A 15169-nucleotide genomic window follows, 5' to 3' on the forward strand; every position below is an offset into this window, starting at 1 on the left:
CTTACCTATGGGAATAAATTCCAGACTCCCAGCAGATACCTAAAATTAAAGATTTATCCACTCTTACCCCATACATCTGTATCTATACATAAACATTTTCTTACACCTTTCTTTTCAATACCTTCAGCTGGTTTCTATAAAGACTTGGACATCCACAAATTATCACAGAGGTTGTGACATTTTATGACTGAATACTGCATTTTTACCTGCATCACAGAGGACTTCAAGGAACAGTCTGAGAGGGTTCCTAAACTTAATAGTTTCTAACATCTATGTTTTTCTCATATACAAATGAAAGAAAACCAACATTCTCTTCCATCATAGAAAACAGCTCACAGTGGGCTAGGGAACACATACTGTTCCTAGGAATCAAAGATGAAAAAAACTGGACTTTTAAATTTAGAAAATGTAGAAATAACTAGATTGAATCAGAAAAATACAAATGACTGGATTGAGAGATTTTCCGTTTTTCTAGGACTGAATGTGAAAGTATAGAATCATCAGAAGAGCATGGTAGTGACTAAGTCTTTACCCTTGTAACACAGATCTTCAGTTTGCAGTCACATCGTGGATAAGAGCTTTGAAGAGATTGAAGTGCATTCTCACATCACAATAGTTAGCTCTGTATAGCTAGTATGAGATTTTTCTATCCTCAGTTAAGAATATTTATCTCTAGTCTGATAGAAACAAGTTTATTAAACTGAATGGTTTCTTGGCTAGATTTATTTTTGTTGTAGAGGAGCTGAATTCTTCATATTTTATAGAGAGAAAGTTTGAGAGGAGTAGAAAAATGGAGACACTTAGATTAATCCATCTGAAAGTTTCCAAGGAAATATTTTAATTCTGAAATTTCATGATATATAGGGGAATAATAATGAGAGTATCTGAAGAAACTAACTTGCTATATATTACTGAGGCAGGGAGTGAGGTCAATCAAGTTCCATAATGATGCTCACACCACCATGTGGACTGTACTATTCCAAACATCCTGAGTGTGTTTTTATATTGTCCGCTGTCTTCTTTCCTTAGGTATGGATGAACGTGGAGGAACAACATCGTGGGGCACAAGTGGTCAACCAAGCCCTTCCTATGATTCATCAAGAGTAAGATTTTTAAAGTCTTATTTAAATCTTTATTTAAGTCCTGTGATTCATCTAGAGTTTGTTTTTTAAAAAAAAGTCAATTAACTGAGCTGAATTTCTGGTTATCTTGTATTGCCATGTGGCTGTGGCTTACCAGGTAAAGTTCCATCTGGCGTCTGTTTCTGGCAGAGCTACATGGCCTCTCCCTGCCTCTGCCTCCTTTCTCCCAGCAGTTTACTTTTCTCCGACTATCTATGTTGTAGAAGGAGGCCACTTTTTTTGTCTTGGCCTCCCAGAACGAAAATAATCACACAGAAACTATATTAATTAAATCACTGCTTGGCCCGTTAGCTCTAGCTTCTTATTGGCTAACTCTTACATTTTAATTTAATCCATCTCCATTATCATGGGGTCATGGCCGTGATATTGATTGTTATTTGGAGGGAAAGAGGTGCTGACTGACTCTATTAACATAGTGGTATCAGTGCCCAAGAAAGAGCTATGTTATGAGGTGAGGTACCTTGTCAATTGTCTCAGGATTTAGACTTTACTATTGATTCCTGGATACATTGTTCTTTCTTTTTAAAATCTTATTTACTTTTATTTTATGTGGGTTGTTGTTTTGCCTGGGAGTTAGTCTGTATGAGAGTATCAGATCTTGGAGTCACAGATGGTTCTGAGCTGTGTGTGGGCCTGGGATTTGAGCTCAGATTCTCTGGGAGAACAATCAGTGGCCTTAACTGCTGAGCCATCTCTCCAGCTCATGGCTACATTATTGTGTCTTGGGAATTTTAAACTTGTAGACATTCAATATTGTCTGCATTCTTAAGAGAGTTTCTGATTCTGAAAAATATATTTTGAGTGTGGAGGTGTGTTTTCTATATTTTTGAAATAGCAGTTTTATATAGCAACAATTTATAATATAGTTTTTATGAATATTCTTAAAATTCCTTCAGAAGCTCAAGTTACTGTCTTAGAATGCATTAAGTGGTTCTTTTGTAGTTTATATTAACTTCACTTTCAAGCTCTCTGGGTTTTTCTACTTGAGTATTAGATGGGATTTTAGGAGAAGAACATGTAACAATGTATTCAAGCACTTTCACCAAATTGATGATTCTGAAGTTTTTTACCTCCAGTGATTGGACTGAAAGTCCTGTTGTTTTTGTTATTTGATCTATAGGTTAGATAGAAGAATTGTCTTTTACTTGTAATGTATTTATTAGCTTATTTTTAATGTAGGTTGTGGTTGAGAAAGTTAAACTGATTCTGTTAATGTCACCCAGCTTCCTATTTAACCCAGGCACATTCCTACACACCCATCTCACTGCTTGTGGTCATCTTCTCCAGAAGTAGGCAAAGTTTCTCCAGCTGAGTTTTTATTATATGTGACCTCTCCAGGTCTTATCAGACCTGAAAAGTAGCCTCATAGTACAGAGGTGGGTAAGTTTCTGGTTGGGTATTAGAGTTACTCACAGGCACCCAGCTAGCAAAGAGATTTTTGTGATGAAGATACTGGAGCAGATATGATACTTAATGGTGATGTTAGAGGGAATGATAGATAGACATATTTAGTATTCTTAGGCTTGAGATATTCTTGGACAGAGCCCTGCTTTTGTGGAAGCCCTTGTGCCCTCTATCTTATCTGTGCACTCTTGATAGTTTGACTATTACTGAAGAACAAACATAAAAATGAAAGGAGTACCATGATATGAAAGACATAGTTTTAAAAAATCTGTCAAAGTTAAAGCACCAGAGATGAGTAAGATTTAAATATTGCGTAGTGAAGACCTATAAAAAGTATAGGCAACATGATTTTATACGTCTTTTTATCTCCTTTAGTGCAAGAAATGTTTTCTCTGTTTAAGGCTGTGCTAGGTGTAAAGGTCAGGAAATTGGATTGTTCTTGTTGACTGCCGTATTATTGATTTGTATCTATCTATCTATCTATCTATCTATCCCCTTCTTACTATCAGTTTTATTCTGGACAGGTTATTTAAATTTACTATACTTCAGTCTTTTGTAAAATGATAGCTACTTCATGAAGTTGTAACAAAGATTAAATGGAATGGTCAGGGTCTGATTTGCACTGTCTTTAGAATTCGCTTTGTAGATGTTTGTGTCTAATCAAACCAGCTACAAATGAATGACTACATTCACAAGAGATGCTCCTTTATAAATCTAATAAATGATAATTATTTACTTACTTAGTAATTAAAATACTTTTTTCTTTTGGATCTGTAAGAAATATAAATAAAATTAATTTCCCTTACAAGTATGCATTTCTTTCTTGGTTTAAAACAGGTCTTTTTTGTCAAATGATGATTTAAAAATATTAAAACAAAACAAAAAATGGGGCCAGAGAGATGGCCCAGTGCTTAACAGTACTGACTTAAATTCCTAGCAACCATATGGTGGCTCACAACTACTTGCAATGAGATCTGGTGCCATCTCCTGGTCTGCAAAGATACATTCAGGCAGAACATTGTATAATAAGTAAATAAATCTAAAGACAAAAACAAAACAACAAAGACAACCAAACAAAAAAATGAGTGTCAGGCAGTGATGATGTTTTCCTTTAATCCCAGCACTTTGGAGGCTGAGGCAGGCGGGTCTCTCTGAGTTTAAGGCCATCCTGGTCTACAGAGCTAGTTCCAGGAAGTCAGAGCCAGACAGAGACATCCTGTCTCAAAAAGCAGTTGTTTGCTAAAGCAATGTTTTATCCATAGAAGGTGTGGTGTGCTGTACTTATTTGTCAAATATAATCAAAATTTCGGGAATCACCAGATATATTAGGTCAATGGAATTTAGTGGTTGATGGAGAAAAGCCCACAATTCCTTAACCCTATACAAAGAACTACAGACAACTAAGGAATACTGAGTGTAGTACAAAAATTCTTTTCCAGGGAAGAGCACCCCAATAGGCCACCCAGTATTAAACAGTCATACCTGAAGAAATACATACACATAATATTATACAAACTGAGCAGGCCGTATTTAGGAATGTATATGTAGATACATATTTGCATATAACAGCAATTAATGAAAAAAAGAGGCCATGCATTTGAAAGAGCAAGAAGGACGATATGTGAGAGTTTAGAGGGAGGAAAGGGAAGGGTGGAAATGATGTAATTATAATTTCAAAACAAAAAAGTTAGAAAGTGAGTGAACAATTTTTTTTTAAAGGAAAGAACAATGATGGAAGACTGGGGTTTACAGTAGATAGTAATCTTAGTAATAGGGAACAGGCCCCCTGTGTTTTTACAGATGCAAATTCCTGATAGAGAAGAACCCAATTCAGGCATTTTATATGAGGTCGGACTTGAAAACTTGTACATATGACCTTAGAGAAGACAACTTTGTTTTAGATTCTTTTTGTCTTCAAAATTATGTAGTTTTACACAGACCTTAAAGGGCTTAGATAAAAATGGATATTATAGCTATGAAATATTTCACTTATTGATACAACAAATAGAAACTATTACTGTTCCCAGTGATTTATCTCAATATCAAATAATTCAGTATGCATTTTCATCATATATTTCCTGAATACAGATTCTGTTTCTGAGATGTGACTGATAGCTGGTTCTGTTTCTCTTACAAGTGACCATGTTGTTTGGTTTTGTCTGTTCTTTTGCACACTGGTACCTAACCTCGCCCAAACTCTACTATGTACCATTAAGGTCTGTACTTCACAGCCTGCATGAGATGCAGAACTCACTTGCTGATATATAGACCAAATACTTTACTGCTTCTTTGTAAAAGTCTATATAGGCTCACTGCTAGCAAACCACTAATAGGAAATTAATTTCTTCATGTCATTACTGACTATGAGGTTTTTTCTTTTTTTAAAGTCATGATTATTTTCCATAACGTGGCTGTTAAGGTGGGTATTTATTTATCTTTCTTGTTATTATTTTTTACAAAGAACTTGAATTATCTTGAACAAAATTTGAGTGCTTCCAAATTTCCCCTAGGTTTTTTCCCTTCTTTTCCTTATTGTGCTTTGCAGAACAAAACAATCATTTGCAAGTTTGCTTTTTTCTTTCCTCATCATTTGCTGTCTCATAGAATTTCCACAACTGAAAAAATGTGTTAGCTATCATTTGCCCCAGTTCTTTTGTTTTCCAGAGGAGAAGCCAGATTTGGAGAGTGTGAGGTTGGTCAGGTAACTCCATTATTCACATGAGGAGGGTTGCACTTAACTCATCAGTCCTTGCCTCTGGCCTGTGACTATATTACACGTTGCCAATGTGTTTTAAGTCCCCTTGCCATAGAAGTTCCTAATTCAAAGAGTAGGCCTAATTTTTCTGTCATACTTTTCAGGGAAAGTAGAAAGTTAGAACAAGAAAGGGGACCTGCAGCTAGTGAAAGAAAATTTGGAACACGATGCTACTTAGCCACCTGGAGATGTGCTTAGTTGGTAGAATACTTTCCTATCTTCTGTGAGGTTCTGGCTTTGGTCCACAGCACCACACTCTTGTGATTACAGCTCTTGGGAAGTAGAGGTTGGAGGTTCAAATGTTCAAGGTCACCTTGAACTATTTAGCAAGCTTGAGCCCCTTTGGAGTGAAAGGAGGGGAGGGGAGAAAGGAGACAGGGTTATTTACGTAGCAAGAGTAGTGTGCAATGAGGCAGAATCATAGAATTAGTTGTTGAATATTCAACTTGATCCAGTTGATAGATGGTACTGTCAATGTCTATTTCTGACACCCCTCACACCTTGCTTTGTGATACTGAATAAGTTAATTTTTTTTACATCTAACTTTTTATCCCTTTTTTCTTCATTGATACAAATGGAATGCACACTAATAATGGCTACATCACCAGCCTTCAAGCTTTTGCCAATAAGTAGAGAGGGGGGAAAGCAGCTGTGTGTTGATGGGTTAGCCTTTAAATAAAGTCCTTCAGTTATCAGTTGTGTGTGACTAAGCACAGAATGATTTCAGGAACTTGTTACTTTTCTTTTTAGGTTGTGAGCCTAGCCTCTAATGGCTGAACAATTTTTCCCAAGAGCCCCAGGGACTTTCTCCTAAGGGATGAGTAGTAGACACATTTTGAGTTCTGTAGTACTTGTTCTGACTTTTGCTTCCTTCTAGCAGTGGGTTCACAGGGAGTTGAGTATTAGCAGTGTTTTGACCACAGAAAGGGGTTATACTGGCTGTAGTTTCGGATTGGCCTGGTTAGGTTTACATGTCATAGCAGAAGCCTTAGTAGTTGCTAATAGAACAGAGAGACTCTCTCTGCTTCTTTTCCTACTGGGAACTCAGTATTATGAGGAAACACCATTGCAAATAAGAATATTAATACAGTCTGTTCCTCAGTACTGGGAATTGAACCCAGGGCTACACACATACTAGGTAAGTGCTCTACCATTGAGCTGTATTCCAGCCTCTTATTTTCAAAATCATTATTTTGGAACTGGAGAGAAAGCTCAATGGTTAAAACACTTGACTGCTATTGCAGGGATCTGAGTTCAGTTCCCAGCAGCCACATTGGGTGGCTCAAAACACCTATAATTTGAGCATCGGGATCTCAGTCTTTTCTGATGCCTGAGAGCACCTAAACATATATGTGTGACATATACTCAGACACATAAACTTATTCTTTTTTATATATATATATATATATAATCTTATTTTGAGGTAGACTGTTTCTTAAAGTTGCCCCTTCTGGCCTTGAACCTATTTGTAGCCCAGAGTTATAATCATCCAGCCTTACCTTCCTGAGTAGCTGGGATTGTAGGGCTGTACCCCAGGCTTCACTTAGTTTTCTTGCCTTTAAGGGTTTTTTCTGGCATGGCCCCCACTTGGAATATTCTGCAATTGGTAAATGCATCAAGTTTTTGAAATGCTCGAGGTAAATAATTGCATATTTAAGAGTTCAGAAAGTATGCTTAGAAATATGCCACATTTGCCTAAACAGTTGCATTTTTTGAAAAATACTTTTAACTCTTTTAGGTAGTAAGATGGGAGTTATAATTAGGTAGCCAATAATTTCAAAATAATTTTATTGCTCACTCTAAATATTTATCACAATAATTTTATTGGTTAGGAAAGATATAATTGAGAGAAGTGTTAACTAGGCTGAACAAGCATTTGTATGAATAGACTAGAAAGAGAAACAACTTTCTTGAAATCTATCTTTACTTAGTAGGTGAATAGTATGAAATAAAGAGGGGTAAGTTTTCACTAGGGAAAATGTAGTCTATACTTTTGGGACTAGACCCAATTTCAAATAGACTCGTTGATAGGGAATGGCCTAGCGCTTTACAAGGACTGGTTTATTGTGGTGTGAAAGGTGGGTCCAGCATGAAATATTGACAAGAAATAGGATGCTCTGGGAAGATTCATTACATAGATCTGCTTAGGATGAAATCACACTTGTTTAGGGCAATAGCCAGACTGCAGAGTAATGGAAAGAAAAGAAAATTCACTAAAGGTGGTAGTAGTATTTGTGGGGCAGCTGGCAGGAGGAGGTGGCTGGGGAAGTGAATCATACAGGCTCTTCCCTGCTACAGAATAATAACCCTGGAATTCAATTATCTGTGGTTTTTAGGATGTGAAAAGTATGCTTTTGTTGTGTTAACTACCTGATGGCTGGATTTTTTTTTTAAAAAAAAAAAAACCTTTTGTGAGAATGAAAAGCTGAAAATAGCTTTTTTTCCTTGTGCCCATTTTTCAGGACTCAGATGGTAAAGCTTAGTGTTAACCATCTTTCCTATAGAACAGAAGATATAGTCTCTAAACTGTTTATTATTTGCTCTTTTTTTATTTTTCTGAGGGGGAAAGGCACAGATTTTATGGTTAGTAGGAAGTTCAAATGCACTAATTAGAAAGGACACACACATTTTGAAATAGTATTTTATGCCTCTTGATCTCAGGTACAAAACAGGAGATGAAGCAGTTAAATAGCAAAGCAAGACAGAAGGGACAGAATTAAAGTAAGTGTTTTCCATGTATTGCATCTATGTTCCCATTAATCTCTGTTTTGTTATGTAACTGCTCCTTCAGCATGTTTTAGATGTGAAGAAAGCTGTGGGTGAGAAAGTGTATATTTTAAGGTTAGGTTTAAATGAGTCTAGAGAATAATTGTTGTGATTCTTAGTGCTATTCAAGACAGCATCAGCCTGAATTGAATCTATTCTTTCTTAAGAGAAGGTGGATTATGCGATGTATGTAAGCATTTAAATCTCTGCCAGCACAGATTTAAGGTAAAAGAAATCACATAACTTTAAATTGCCTACTATTCAGGTTTTTTTTTTTTTGTTTTGTTTTTTTGTTTTTTGTTTTTTTTTGTTTTTCGAGACAGGGTTTCTCTGTGGTTTTGGAGCCTGTCCTGGAACTAGCTCTTGTAGACCAGGCTGGTCTCAAACTCACAAAGATCTGCCTGCCTCTGCCTCCCAAGGGCTGGGATTAAAGGCATGCGCCACCACCGCCCGGCTTCTACTATTCAGTTTTAAGACAGCCAAAGTTTCTTTCTCCAGTCTGTCAAATCTTAGAGCAAGCCTGTTGAGACATGAAGTCTATATGCCTATACAGTCCGTACTAGGACAGATTGACCTTGACAGTTCTCTCTTAGGTTCTTTAGACTTCACAGCTAATCAGTGGGTGACTGAGGTCTAGCCCATTATACAGTAGCAGAGATCTACTAGATACTAGACTGGCTACTAGACATCTGTTCAGTCTTCCAGAACACCCACTTAGCAAAAGTTACCAGGTAGCACTCGAGTATATTTAATTTTTAATCTTTGATATTCTTTTTTTTAAATTTATTTATTTATTAAGGATTTCTGCCTCGTCCCCACAACCGCTTCCCATTTCCCTCCCCCTCCCCCGATCAAGTCCCCCTCCCTCATCTGCTCGAAGAGCAATCAGGGTTCCCTGACCTGTGGGAAGCCCAAGGACTGCCCACCTCTATCCAGGTCTCTTAAGGTGAGCATCCAAACTGCCTAGGCTCCCACAAAGCCAGTACGTGCAGTAGGATCAAAAACCCACTGCAATTGTTCTTGAATTCTCAGTATTCCTCATTGTCCGCTATGTTCAGCTAGTCCGGATTTATCCCATGCTTTTTCAGACCTAGGCCAGCTGGCCTTGGTGAGATCCCAATAGAACATCCCCATTGTCTTAGTGTGTGGGTGCACCCCTCGTGGTCCTGAGTTCCTTGCTCGTGCTCCGTCTCCTTCTGCTCCTGATTTGGACCTTGAGATTTCTGTCCGGTGCTCCCATGTGGGTCTCTGTCTCTGTCTCCTTTCATCGCCTGATGAAGGTTAATATTCCTGAGGATGCCTATGTGTTTGTCTTTGGATTCACCTTCCTATTTAGCTTCTCTAGGAACATGAATTATAAGCTCAATGTCCTTTATTTATGGCTAGAAACCAAATATGAGTGAGTACATCCCATGTTCCTCTTTTTGGGTCTGGCTTACCTCACTCAGGATAGTGTTTTCTATTTCCATCCATTTGTATGCAAAATTCAAGAAGTCCTTGTTTTTTACTGCTGAGTAATACTCTAATATGTATATATTCCATACTTTCTTCATCCATTCTTCCGTTGAAGGGCATCTAGGTTGTTTCCAGGTTCTGGCTATTACAAACAATGCTGCCATGAACATAGTTGAGCATATACTTTTGTTGTATGATAGGGCCTCTCTTGGGTATATTCCCAAGAGTGGTATTGCTGGATCCAGGGGTAGGTTGATCCCGAATTTCCTGAGAAACCGAAACACTGATTTCCAAAGTGGTTGCACAAGTTTGCATTCCCACCAGCAATGGATGAGTGTGCCCCTTACTCCACAGCCTCTCCAGCAAAGGCTATCATTGGTGTTTTTTATTTTAGCCATTCTGACAGGTGTAAGGTGGTATCTTAAAGTTGTCTTGATTTGCATTTCCCTGATCGCTAAGGAAGTTGAGCATGACCTTAAGTGTCTTTTGGCCATTTGAACTTCTTCTGTTGAGAATTCTCTGTTCAGATCAGTGCCCCATTTTATTATTGGGTTGATTAGCCTTTTACGGTCTAGTTTCTTGAGTTCTTTATATATTTTGGAGATCAAACCTTTGTCAGTTGCAGGGTTGGTGAAGATCTTCTCCCAGTCAGTGGGTTGTCTTTTTGTCTTAGTGACAGTGTCCTTTGCTTTACAGAAGCTTCTCAGCCTCAGGAAGTCCCATTTATTCAATGATGCCCTTAGTGTCTGTGCTGCTGGGGTTATACATAGGAAGTGGTCTCCTGTGCCCATGTGCTGTAGAGTACTTCCCACTTTCTCTTCTATCAGGTTCAGTGTGTTCGGACTGATATTGAGGTCTTTAATCCATTTGGATTTGAGTTTTGTGCATGGTGATAGATATGGATCTATTTTCATTCTTCTACAGATTGACATCCAGTTTTGCCAGCACCATTTGTTGAAGATGCTCTCTTTTTTCCATTGTATACTTTTAGCTCCTTTATCGAAGATCAGGTGTTCATAGGTTTGTGGATTAATGTCAGGGTCTTCTATTCGATTCCATTGGTCGACTTCTCTGTTTTTATGCCAATACCAAGCTGTTTACAATACTGTAGCTCTGTAATAGAGTTTGAAGTCAGGGATGGTAATGCCTCCAGACAATCCTTTATTGTATAAGATTGTTTTGGCTATCCTGGGTTTTTTGTTTTTCCATATAAAGTTGATTATTGTCTTCTCCAGATCTGTGAAGAATTTTGATGGGATTTTGATGGGGATTGCATTGAATCTATAGATTGCTTTTGGTAGAATTGCCATTTTTACTATGTTGATCCTCCCAATCCAAGAGCAAGGGAGGTCTTTCCATTTTCTGGTGTCTTCTTCAATTTTTTTCTTCAAGGACTTATAGTTCTTGTCAAGTAGATCTTTCACTTCCTTGGTCAGGGTTACCCCAAGGTATTTTATGCTATTTGTGGCTATCGTGAAAGGTGATGCTTCTCTGATTTCCCTCTCTGCTTCCTTATCCTTAGTGTATAGGAAGGCAACTGATTTTTTGGAGTTGATCTTGTATCCTGCCACATTACTAAAGGTGTTTATCAGCTATAGGAGTTCTTTGGTAGAATTTTTGGGGTCGCTTATGTACACTATCATATCATCTGCAAATAACGAAAGCTTAACTTCTTCCTTTCCAATACGAATCCCCTTGATCTCCTTATGTTGTCTTATTGCTATTGCTAGAATTTCAAGCACTATATTGAAGAGGTATGGAGAGAGTGGACTTCCTTGTCGTGTTCCTGATTTTAGTGGGATGGCTTTGAGTTTTTCTCCGTTTAATTTAATGTTAGCTGTTGGCTTGCTGTAAATAGCTTTTATTATATTTAGGTAGGACCCTTGTATCCCTATTCTCTCCAAGACCTTTATCATAAAGGGGTGTTGAATTTTGTCGAATGCTTTTTCAGCATCTAGTGAAATGATCATATGGTTTTTTTCTTTCAGTTTATTTATATGGTGGATTACATTGATAGATTTGCGTATGTTGAACCAGCCCTGCATCTCTGGGATGAAGCCTACTTGATCATAATGGATAATTTTTCTTATGTGTTCTTGGATTCGGTTTGCCAGTATTTTATTGAAAATTTTTGCGTCGATGTTCATGAGTGAGATCGGTCTGTAATTCTCTTTCTTGGTTGGGTCTTTTTGTGGTTTTGGTATCAGGGTAACTGTAGCTTCATAAAAGGAATTTGGCAATGACTCTTCTGATTCTATATTGTGAAATACATTAAGGAGTATAGGTATTAGTTCTTCTTGGAAGTTCTGGTAGAATTCTGCATTGAAACCATCTGGTCCTGGGCTTTTTTTCGAAGGGAGATTTTTGATAACCATTTCTAATTCTTCGCGAGAAACCGGTCTATTTAGCTCATTCACCTGGTCTTGGTTTAGCTTTGGTATATGGTACTTATTTAAAAAAATGTCCATTTCTTTTGTATTTTCCAGTTTTGTGGCATACAGGCTTTTGTAGTAAGATCTAATGATTCTCTGAATTTTCTCTGTGTCTGTGGTTATGTCCCCCTTTTCATTTCTGATCTTATTTATTTGCGTGTTCTCTCTCTGTCGTTTAATTAGTTTGGATAGGGGTTTGTCGATCTTGTTGATTTTCTCCAAGAACCAGCTTTTTGTTTCATTGATTCTTTGGACTGTTTTCTGTGTTTCTATTTTGTTGATTTCAGCCCTCCGTTTTATTATTTCCAGTCTTCTACTTCTCCTGGGCGCGTCTGCTTCTTTTTTTTTCTAGAGCTTTCAGGTGTGTTGTTAATTCCCCAATGTATGCATTCTCCGTTTTCTTTAAGTGGGCACTTAGTGCTATGAACTTTCCTCTTAGCACTGCTTTCATTGTGTCCCATAGGTTTGAGTATGTTGTCCCTTTATTTTCATTAAATTCAAGGAAGACTTTAATTTCTTTCTTGATTTCTTCCTTGACCCAGGTGTGGTTCAGTAGTTGACTGTTCAGTTTCCATGAGTTTGTCGGTTTTTTGGGGGCAGCGTGGTTGTTGCCTTCTAACTTTAATCCGTGATGATCTGATAAGACACAGGTGGACACTGATATTTTTTTGTATCTGTGGAGGTTTCCTTTGTTTCCGAGTATGTGGTCAATTTTTGAGAAGGTTCCATGAGCTGCAGAGAAGAAGGTATATTCTTTCCTATTTGGGTGGAATGTTCTATAGATGTCTGTTAAGTCCATTTGCTTCATTACCTCCAATAATTCTCTTAATTCTCTATTAGGTTTCTGTCTGATTGACCTGTCCCTTGGAGAGAGAGGTGTGTTGAAGTCTCCTACTACTAGTGTGTGTGGTTTGATGTCTGCCTTGAGTTCTAGTAATATTTCTTTTACATAAGTAGATGCTTTTATATTGGGGGCGTATATATTCAGGATTGAGACGTCCTCCTGATGAATTGTTCCTGTTATGAGTATAAAGTGACCGTCTCGGTCTCTTCTGATTGATTTTAGTTTGAAGTCAGTTTTGTTAGAAATTAGTATGGCCACACCTGCTTTTTTCTTAGGACCATTTGCTTGAAAGACCTTTTCCCAACCCTTTACTCTGAGTAGGTGCCTGTCTTTGTGGTTGAGATGTGTTTCTTGCAAACAGCAGAATGTTGGATCCTGTTTTCGTATCCAATCTTTTAGCCTGTGCCTTTTTATAGGTGAATTGAGCCCATTAATATTAAGTGATATTAATGACCAGTGGTTGTTTACTCCGGTTATTCTTATTGCTTTTGGTAGTAGAGATTGTGTGTCTCCCTTCTTTGAGATGTGCTCGTGAAGGGTCATTAGATGCCTGGGTTATTGTAGGCAGTGTTGGCAGTGTTGGATTCCTTGGGTTGCGATTTTCCTTCTATTACTTTCTGTAGGGCTGGATTTGTGGCTACTTATTGTTTAAATTTGTTCTTATCCTGGAATGTCTTGTTTTCTCCATTGATAATGAACGATAGCTTGGCTGGGTATAGTAGTTTGGGTTTGCCTCCATGGTCTCTTAGCTTCTGCAGAACCTCTATCCAGGACCTTCTGGCTTTCATAGTTTCCATCGAGAAGTCAGGTGTAAGTCTGATCGGTTTACCTTTATAAGTTACTTGCCCTTTTTCTTTTGCAGCTCTTAATATTCTTTCTTTAACCTGTATATTTTGTGTTTTGATTATTATATGGCGAGGAGATGTTTTTCTTTGATCCAGTCTGTTTGGTGTTCTGTATGCTTCTTGAATATTTAAATGAATATCTTTCTTTAAGTTGGGAAAGTTTTCTTCCATAATTTTGTTGAAAATATTTTCTGGGCCTTTGAGCTGTGACTCTTCTCCTTCTTCTATTCCTATTATTCTTAGGTTTGGTTTTTTTCATTGTGTCCCATAGTTCCTGAATGTTTTGTGTTGAGAATTTGTTGGCTTTGCTGTTTTCTTTGATCTGTTCGTTTATTTTCTCTATGGTGTCCTCAGCATCTGAGATTCTTTCTTCTAGCTCTTGTATTCTATTGATTATGCTTGTTTCTGTAGACTCTGCTCGTTGGCCTAGATTTTCCATATCCAGCTGGTCCTCAGTTTGTATTTTCTTCTTTGCCTTCATTTCAGTTTTCAATTCTTGAACTGTTTCCATTACCTGTTTGATGGTTTTTTCTTGGTTTCCCAGGGTATCATGTACGTATTTACTCATTTCTTCAAACTTTTTGTTATACTTCTCATCCATTTCTATAAGGGCATTTTTACATGTTGTTTAAGGGACTCTATTATCTTCATAAAGTCGATTTTTTCCACTTCTTCTGTGTTAGGTTGTTCAAATACTTCTGTTGTAAGATCATTGGGTTCTGGTGTTTTCATGTTGTTTTTCGGATTATTGGGTGAATTCTTGCCTTGGCACCTGCCCATCTCCTCCTATTGATCCTATCCAATGTGTCCTTTAAAAACCGGATCAGGTTTCCCTGCTGGCCATGGGCTCCGCTTACAAAATGCCCTCACTCTCTTTCGTGGTTCCTGCTGCAGGCCAAGAACCCTCTCACCCCTCCGAAGGATCTTCAGGACAGGACCAGGCTCCCCTTGTGCCAGTGACCTAGCCAACCAAAGGCCTACCTCTTTGATTCAATTGTAGTAGAGCGATCTGCTCTCCTTATTGCACGCCTGTCCCCCGCCGCTTGGGTCTGCTGCTGCGCCGGTCCCCGAAAGCCTCTTCCTGTATGCGGTGTTGCTCCACCGCGTCTGGCCGCCGCCGTTCCTCCGAGTCTGCCCGCAGCCGCTCCGCCTCTGTGCGTCTCTGATATTCTTTTTTATAATTGTTGAGCTAGATCTTGATAGTAGTCTCTGTAGTATTTCCTGAGTTTAGAGATCTCTTATTTATGAAAAAAACAATGTAGGATAGATTCTAGCTGAATAAATTTTTATAACTAGCTTACTTTTGTTAATAACTAAGGGTTCCCATTTATCACAGTTACTACTTTATAGATTTTGCTTTGATCTTCAGAATATTCGACAAGTAAGCCATTTTAAGATTCTTTTCAATTTGAAGATGAGGGCATCAAAGTTTTGAGTAGGTCTAGTAATGGTAACCAGTCTTGATGACTAACTGGCCCTGTTATTATTCTGACTTGTCAGAGTGTGTAAGAGGCCTTAAAAACCCT

At 38.0% G+C, this 15169-nt stretch overlaps 1 protein-coding gene across 7 annotated transcripts in view; it reads left to right on the forward strand.

Annotated features, from left to right (window-relative positions):
* Tcf12 (transcription factor 12) overlaps positions 1–15169 on the forward strand; it is a 260476-nt gene that overhangs the window by 92122 nt on the left and 153185 nt on the right. For all 7 annotated transcript variants that reach the window (XM_041679863.1, XM_041679864.1, XM_041679865.1 and 4 more), the window contains one exon: positions 1030–1103. In XM_041679863.1, coding sequence (XP_041535797.1) covers positions 1030–1103 — 74 coding nt within the window. The remainder of the gene's footprint in view (positions 1–1029; positions 1104–15169) is intronic.

Source organism: Microtus oregoni, unplaced genomic scaffold, assembly GCF_018167655.1.
Source record: "Microtus oregoni isolate MIOR12 unplaced genomic scaffold, Mior012 000032F_ref0000030, whole genome shotgun sequence".
In the NCBI taxonomy this organism is placed as follows: domain Eukaryota; kingdom Metazoa; phylum Chordata; class Mammalia; order Rodentia; family Cricetidae; genus Microtus; species Microtus oregoni.